The sequence below is a fragment of the Aphis gossypii genome, chromosome 3 (assembly GCF_020184175.1).
Source record: "Aphis gossypii isolate Hap1 chromosome 3, ASM2018417v2, whole genome shotgun sequence".
Lineage (NCBI taxonomy): Eukaryota > Metazoa > Arthropoda > Insecta > Hemiptera > Aphididae > Aphis > Aphis gossypii.
In genome coordinates, this window is record NC_065532.1 from 55,568,070 (window position 1) to 55,576,295 (window position 8,226).

The 8,226-nt window shown below is 28.0% G+C and overlaps 2 protein-coding genes across 2 annotated transcripts; one reads left to right on the forward strand and one right to left on the reverse strand.

Moving 5' to 3' along the window:
* Positions 1-1,105: 1,105 nt before the first annotated feature.
* Positions 1,106-3,049, reverse strand: LOC126551131 (zinc finger MYM-type protein 1-like). Its single transcript, XM_050203902.1, has 6 exons — positions 2,978-3,049; positions 2,701-2,892; positions 2,180-2,362; positions 1,823-2,066; positions 1,556-1,751; positions 1,106-1,478 (listed from the first exon to the last, which is right to left on the reverse strand). The coding sequence occupies exons 1-6, from the start codon at positions 3,047-3,049 to the stop codon at positions 1,106-1,108; spliced, it is 1,260 nt and encodes a 419-aa protein (XP_050059859.1).
* Positions 3,050-6,116: 3,067 nt separating this feature from the next.
* LOC126551132 (uncharacterized) lies at positions 6,117-7,818 on the forward strand. The gene is made up of 3 exons (XM_050203903.1): positions 6,117-6,339; positions 7,132-7,327; positions 7,449-7,818. Exons 1-3 carry the CDS (start codon positions 6,117-6,119, stop codon positions 7,789-7,791), a joined length of 762 nt encoding a protein of 253 aa, XP_050059860.1. The 3' UTR covers positions 7,792-7,818.
* The last annotated feature ends 408 nt before the right edge of the window (positions 7,819-8,226 follow it).

An 8,226-nucleotide genomic window follows, 5' to 3' on the forward strand; every position in this document is an offset into this window, starting at 1 on the left:
ACAAAATTAACATACATTACATTTAATAACAAAATATTTATATACATGGTTACTTATATTTTGTTAGGTATTTATAATTTATTAATAAATTAATTAACCAGGTAGGTCCAATAACTTACTTACCTTATAATGATTGATGAAAATATGAACCTTTTTCAAAATCCATTTTTATGAAATGGTCTAACGAGTTAGCTAAAACTAAACTTTCACCCGAAAAACGGTATTTTAATTTACAAGAACAGCATCAATTATTTGAAAATAAATGATTTTCCAATGCTCTTTTCCAATTGTTCTACATTCTGTCTCACTTTGTGAGCAGTTAAGGTCTCGAGATTATAACTCTGCAAGTGACGTGGGTCTTGGCGTTACGTTTAGATTTTGTTTTAAGGAGATAATAGTAAAACCATTAATAATTGGTATCACAATACAAAACATCTTATTTTTTGACACATTTTAAATTATAATTCTTACCAGGTTTTTGTATTCCAATGTTATTTGGTTAACCTGTGCAAATTCCTTAATTTGTTCCCAAAGCTTTAAAAAACCATCTTCGTTCTCTCTGATTTTCAAAAGTAGAAATCACACTTTGAATCATACTACTTGATGTTCCTAAGGTAGCAGATTTAGATTGAATTGATTGCTTAATACATTATAATGGATAACACTTATTCAGTATGTGAAGAACTATTATAAATTCTAATTTTTTAATAGAACTTAAAATACCTACAATCAGAACAGTGAACATTGTTATTATTTTATTAGTTTATAAATGCACCTATATATTAAAAAAAAATTTATTAAATGAAGTTCTATAACAATACCTAATGCACGTGCTACAACATCTTTATCTGTTTGTTCCTCATTTCATCGTTAAGAATATTAAGAATACTGGAATAATTTTTCAACATTGCAAACAACATTTTTATATCTGCACACCCATCTTGTATCACATATTCTAATAAATTTCCTTTATTTAGTCCTAAATTGCCTGCATTTCACATAATTTTTTATTTTTGATGGTTGTGAAAAATGTACATATATTGCTTCAAGCATATTAAAAACATGTTTTGCATTCTGAAAAATATAATAACACATAAAAGAATATCTACAAGTTTATTAATTTGATGATTTTTCTAAGTTTTAATATTACCTTTATTGTCTTACATGTATCTACAACTACCAAATTAAGGCGGTGTGCCATACAGTGAGTGTATATAGCGAATGGATAGTGTTCTTTAATTCTTGATTGAACACCATGCAAGTGTCCGGACATAACACTGGCGCCATCATAGGACTGTGCAATTATTTTAATTTTGGACATGGTCAGTTTTTGTTTTTCAAAACATTCAAACAGTGCAGTTATAATATGGTTGGATGTTTGTCCTTTTGAAACATCAACAAAACATAAAAACCTTTCATAAACATCCAAGTCAACGGTATATCTTACACAAATTGACAATTGCTCTTCTCTATAGCATCTACAATTGAATAAAAATTTAATTAATTTGAACCATTAAAAAATATGAGTTTTATAAAAATAATGCATAAAACAAACCTAGCTTCGTCACACATTAAAGCAAAAAATCCAATCTTTTCAATTTCTTTAACAATAGTTTCTCTGATATCCTCTGCACACAATTTAATTAATTGATCTTGAATAGACCAGCTAGTATAATTTGTTGTTTCATCAAATTTGTTTTTAAAATCTGGCTGATAGTTTGATAACAATTTACATAATTCCTTAAAATTGCCTGAAAATTATAATGTATATAAAAATACTCTTGAAAAAATAAACTTAATTAAAAATAAATTTAAGAACTACCTTGGTTTAGAGAATTTTTATCTTCTCGGTGACCTCGATAGGCAATACCTTGTTTCCCCAAAAATAATATGATATCAATAAGCGTACCAATGTAGGTACGGTTTTTGGCCACTTGTTCCTTATAGTAGCTACACTGCTTTACCATAACAGAACCAGATTCCTTACAAGCCAAGTACCCAGACATTTTAGATAGACAAACTAAATGTCGCTTTGTTTTATCATGTTTTTTCAGTTTTTCATTAAGCTAAATAAACAAAAAATTAAGTGCATAATTTATGAAATATAAAGTTTCAATAAATACCTAGGTTATATTTTTCTCAGTAATATTGTTAAAAATAGTTCAAAACATATACTTACTTTTTGCCAGTTCGAAAATCCTTTTTTTGTCCAAACCTCGTCATCAAGTTTATCAGCAAACATTCTACATGCATAACAAAATGCTGCGTTGCTTTTTATACTATACTCCAACCAAGTATATTGTTTATACCAATCGCTACAAAACGATCTGTTTTGGGAACCAAATCTACTTTGTTTATACACCTACATGATAGTATGATTATATTAAAATACATACAAATATAAGTATTTTAAATATATAGGTATTAGAATATTAAATGAATAATATTAATATCTACTAGCTACTATAAATAACAAGTATACCTAATAAATAATACTTACTATATAATTGTAAAATGGGTCCTTCCAGTAAAATAAATAAATATTTAATATGTAAAATGAATAAATAAATAAAAATAATATCACCTACTGAAAATTACTCAACAGTGTTAGTAATATTGTTATTAAATTAGGTATATTAAATATACTAATAAATTTTATTATTAGTATCTATACTAGGTTTCTATCTAGTGTTAACTTACTTTTAAAATCGGACGGTAAGGTCCAGTTGCAAGATCTCCTAAATCAGAATGTTGGAGTTCATTTTTGTTGTGTTGAGAATGTTGAGATGGTAATGACGGTAATGTTTCAACAAAATTAGCCTCAGTTTGATTAACTGTAACATCTTTCTCTATAATTTTATTATTAGGGTCATCAACGACCTCAGAATTTAACTACAAAAATGTAAAAATATAATAAGAATTAAAATTATGATTAAAAAGATAGTTTTTTCTTTATTTAATAAATATCAAAACTTACTTCTTGGTGTTTATCATTCTTTGACTTTTTTTCAAAATTGAAAATACTAAAAATCTTTTTAGTATTTTCCATAATAAACTAATGTACGACGTACGGACTTGACGGTTAAGATAATATAATAGACTGTTGGGGTTAAAAGACTGTTGGTGCGAGTGTGCCGAGTGGGACCTGTGTGTTTTCGTAGAAAAAATGCAATCGGAATGATCACATCGGATCGACAATTGTTTGCATGCGTTCTATTTTTAGAAGGGTTTTCTATTTACCAGATTACTGATTAGCGAAAGAACTTGATAAGCTGTAACGAGCTACTGGCACGCTTTCTATCGTGAGATATGAATAGACGAATAGTCGATACTCGATAGACGTTTCTGCATTCTGCGTAATGCCGTAATCGTTATCGACTATCGTCCTATAAAATCTTCTCATATTTTAATATTAACAATTAATTACCTATAAATCTATAATATTATATTATATACCTAGGTATTTTTATATAACATAATCTATATTAGCGGTTCTCAAACTATGGTACCAATAAAAATTCAATTATTCTATTAACATTTGGGGGTGCTAAGCACCCCTAAGCACCCCCCAAATTGCGCCTATGCCACTCTCCCATCATAATAAATATGAACTCAATTATATCTAGTACTATTTTGAGCGTTGGAATATTTTTGTTAATCCTGAAATGATACCGCCGACGACGATGGACTACGCGATAACATAGATAAAATAAAAATTATTTTTTATTTAAAATCTATCATAAATGCATAAACAACATTGCATGAAAACACATAATAAGTAGAAAAACTCGTCAAAAAAGCAAAAATAAACAAAAAACAGAAAAACAGAAAAACTGGAAATAAGCATCTTTTTGAAAAATCGTTAAAAAAGCACTTTCAAATTTCATGATTGAACGTGTTGTAACACGAAAAACACTTCCATAGCACTCTGCTACATTTTAAGTCAATCCATAAAAATAGGCAAATGCTTTAAGTCCCGAGTCCTGGTAATAAATAATAAAAAATAAATACAATTGAACAAGTATTGTATACATTACACACTACAGTAGAGTAAAGTAAAGTAATTTTTTTTCCTTGGACTATTTTTTCCGGTTATTGTTCATGATAGTGAAACGTGCTCTGATGTCTCATACATTAAATATAATATACTATATGCATATTTATCAAAACGTAGATAATAATGACCTAATCTAAATGTTCATAATGAATAGTATTTCTTAGGCTGGGAACACACTGTCCAGTTTCAACCACAGCGGTAATATATCGTCCGGGCCAACCAGACATCTTTATTTGACCACACTACTCCGGTTTATTTCCCACCAAAACAAAATAATTTTGTTTACCTTGGCAATTTTAGGTTATTACAATTTACATCAGTCCTATCATTTATTTTCATGTGATGTGTACATTTTGATTTCTAATTTTTGAAATTTACAATGCAAAAATCGAAGATTTTAGAAGTGCTGTGGTTAGCAGACGAAGCCGGCCTATTAGACGAGTCATCGGAAAAGAAATATTGGGTTCACCCATTAATTGAAAATCGCGAAAATTCTAAAAAGTTTCTAGTGTTTTATAATGATTTGAGAAAATACCCAGAAAAGTTCTTTGACTATTATCGAATGTCCATTAATTAATTTGATGAACTTTTGCAAAAAGTGCGTGAATCATTAACTAAAAATCATACTCAACTTCGTAATTCAATAACTACAGAAGAATGGTTAACAGTGACAATAAGGTAAGCATTATTTATTAAATATTAGGTACTTCTCGTATATTATAAAAAAACAAAACACAAATGCTGAATATGTATTTTCGTTCTACATATTTACTCATAGCATAATAAATGTAAAAAAAACTTATTAACAATTAAGTAATATATAAAATTTATAAAAAAATTATAGATATATTTATAAATACATATAATAACAATTAATTAATATATTTCAACAAAACTGAAAGTAAAATACTGATTGTAAAAAATATGATAGGAAATTTTATTTTATTGGTCTTTTGGTGTTTCTTCCGATACATTAACAAGATAATCTGATACTGAAGAAGACTCAGGTACATCAAAATTATGTTGTAGAGATTGGTAATAGTCTTGGTTTGGTGCATACTGATACTGATGTTTATATGGTGGTATGTGTGGATATTGTTGAGGCAGAGGATGATGATGATGTGATGTAAATGGTTGATGATGGAGCTGCTCTGTGTATACCGGTTTTGAATAATTTTGAAATAAATTTAGCTGTAATGGATGTATGTTTTGTTTATTAAAGGAATTTTGATTTTTAAAAAAGTCTAAAATGTATTGACGAAAATCTATTTTTTTTTATAAAGGTATATTTATTAGTGATAAGTAGGGTTAGGATGTTTATGATTTTGCATATTTTTTTTAGGTTGTCCAATAACATCCATTCTTATACAGAAATATGTTTCATGATATTTATATTTAAAATATCAAAATTTTATTTTACATATAATTGCATATTTTACCATTTTTTTAAAAAAGTGCATAATTTGTGTTTTTTTCTGTTTTTAAGCGCATATTTGACCATAGGCGGAAATCGAGGGGGGCTAGAGGGGACTAAGCCCCCTCAGAATTTTAAAGTACAGGTCTTAGTCCCCTCTGGCCCTCACAATTTTAATGTGACTAAATATATAAAAATAATTTAAAAAAATGCATTTTTAATAACTGAATTACAAAATAAATTATAAAAAAATATTCTATGATAATAATTAAATTTAATTTGTAAAATTTTACGAACTTATTGTCATAACTTGGAACGATCGTAATTAATGTAATATTAATAATAAACAATTACACCCGCATTGATTGTTTATCAGCAGTCCCCTGTTCGTATAAACGGTTACGTAATAATATGCTGTTTTCAACTATAATCATGAAAGTTTTTACAAACAATATCACCACAATCGATAGTCACCATAATCATAGATTAAATATACTAGTATATTTAATTTATGTCATAGAATCTAAACTCATAACCGACGAATTTTATGTATTTTTGTTTTTCGCCGCACATCTCAATATCGCATGTATTTGTCATTTGAGTGGTTAACAGCTTACAAGTTAAATTTATACAATTATTATCAATATGTCTAAGAAATTATTTGCGATCTTTAATGCGAATAAACCGCCTTCGCCGTCTTCTGTGGTCTCGGTTTGTACTAACGTCATAGACGACACTGACCCAGACGACACTTTAAGTAGTAGTCAAGGGAGTATTGCTACAGTTGAATCTATAAAAGTACCTGAACCTGAGACTTGTAATCTAGGAACTTTACTGACTGGTCCAGCTCGTCCAGTACTTGAGGCAAGTATAAAAACCAAATTTTTTTTAAATGTTTAGAGTTTATTGTATATTTATAACTATAATTGATGTATTTTGTACTATAGTCATATCCAAAAACTGTTTTTGGGAAACAAAACCGTGGTTTTAATTCTGTATATTATTCAAGCTTTAGTTGGTTAGAATATAGTATAAAACATGATGCTATTTACTGTTTTTTTTTGTCGCAATTTTAGCATAGTAAGTGATAATAATAATTCTACGTTTACGAGTATTGGATTCAACAACTGAAAAAAGGCAAGTATTTTTTCAATTATGTTTAAATTATTTTAAATTTTTATCATATTTAAAAATGTTTACTGTATTTAGTTATCCGGGTCAAGAAGAAAAAAAGGAAATAAACAGAGTAAACTGCACGGACATTCCACTAGTAAACAGCATTTAACTTGCATGGCCAAATGGGAAGCTTATATTTCAACTATAACAACAGGAAGTGTCCACTCTCAAGTAGCATCAAGCCACAAGCTTCTTGTAGAAAAAAATGTCCAATATATTAAAACTCTTGTTGATATAACATTATTTTTGAGCTACCAAGGATTAGCTTTTAGATGACATGAAAAATCAAAACTCTCACTAAATCAAGGAACCTACTAATATTTTTATTTATTAGAATAATTGTGTCAATGCACCAGGTATGTTACGTTATTAGATTATCATTATTATAACATAATATTATAATTTATAACATTATAATATTATAAAATTTAAAATACCAGATACATTTTTCACTACCTATAGACATAATATATTCTTGTTACAGGAAACTTTAAAGAAATTTGCAGTTTGATTGCAAAACATTATCCAGAATTTGCAGAAAAGTTTCAAAATACTACCAATTACACTAGTCATGCTGTGCAAGATGAGTTGGCTAATTTATGTGCTGAAAACATAAGACATAAAATTATAAAAGAAATTGAAGACACTAAAGTTTTTGGTATAATGTGTGATGAAGCTAGGTAAGAATCTAACATTTAAATTACAAGTATGAAAAATTCAATTTAGTAAAGGTTTGACAAATATTGAGAGAAGTAGGTACTTTAACCACATACTAACTGGATTTTTTAATTTTAATTTTAGGTATTTTAAGCAAGAACAAATGTCTTTATGTGTAAGGTATACTGTTGGCCTTAATATTGTTGAACGATTTCTGGGTTTTATTGACGTTTCTGACAAACAAGATGATGAATCCCTAAGTGCCCATATATTTGCTTACCTTACTAAAAATAACATGGACACGTTTCATGTTGTGGCACAATCCTATGATGGGGCAAATGTAATGTCTGGAAAGTTCAATGGTGTTCAGGCTAAAATTAAAAATAAATTTCCATATGCCGTTTATACGCATTGCATGGCCCATCGTATAAATTTGGTAGTAATTGATATGTGCAAATATGTTAAGGTAAATTGTAATTTTTTGTAAGAGTATGTTTTAGCTATTTTAGCTATGTTTTTTTTTTCTGTATAGGAGACTAGGACTGTTTTCTATACTATTGAATGGTTATATGTCCATTTTTCTAATCCAACTAAAAATCAGATGCTTGTTAACATGCAAAAACAGTTGGGAATAAAAAGTATCCATATTGGTTGCTTAAGTGATACTAGATGGAATTGTCGGTTTATGAACTGTGAAGCAATATTACACAATTATAAAGTTATTATAAACATTTTACAGGAAGAAATAGATAATCAACCAGATAGAAATGCAAATGAAGCTTTAGGTAAATGGTACAAAACATTTAATTAATATGATTATAATATTTTATGTTTTTTTCCAGGTATACTTACAAATATGTCAACAAGCTCATTTGTTGTTAATTTGTTTATTTTAAAAAATATATTGTCTACAATTAATATT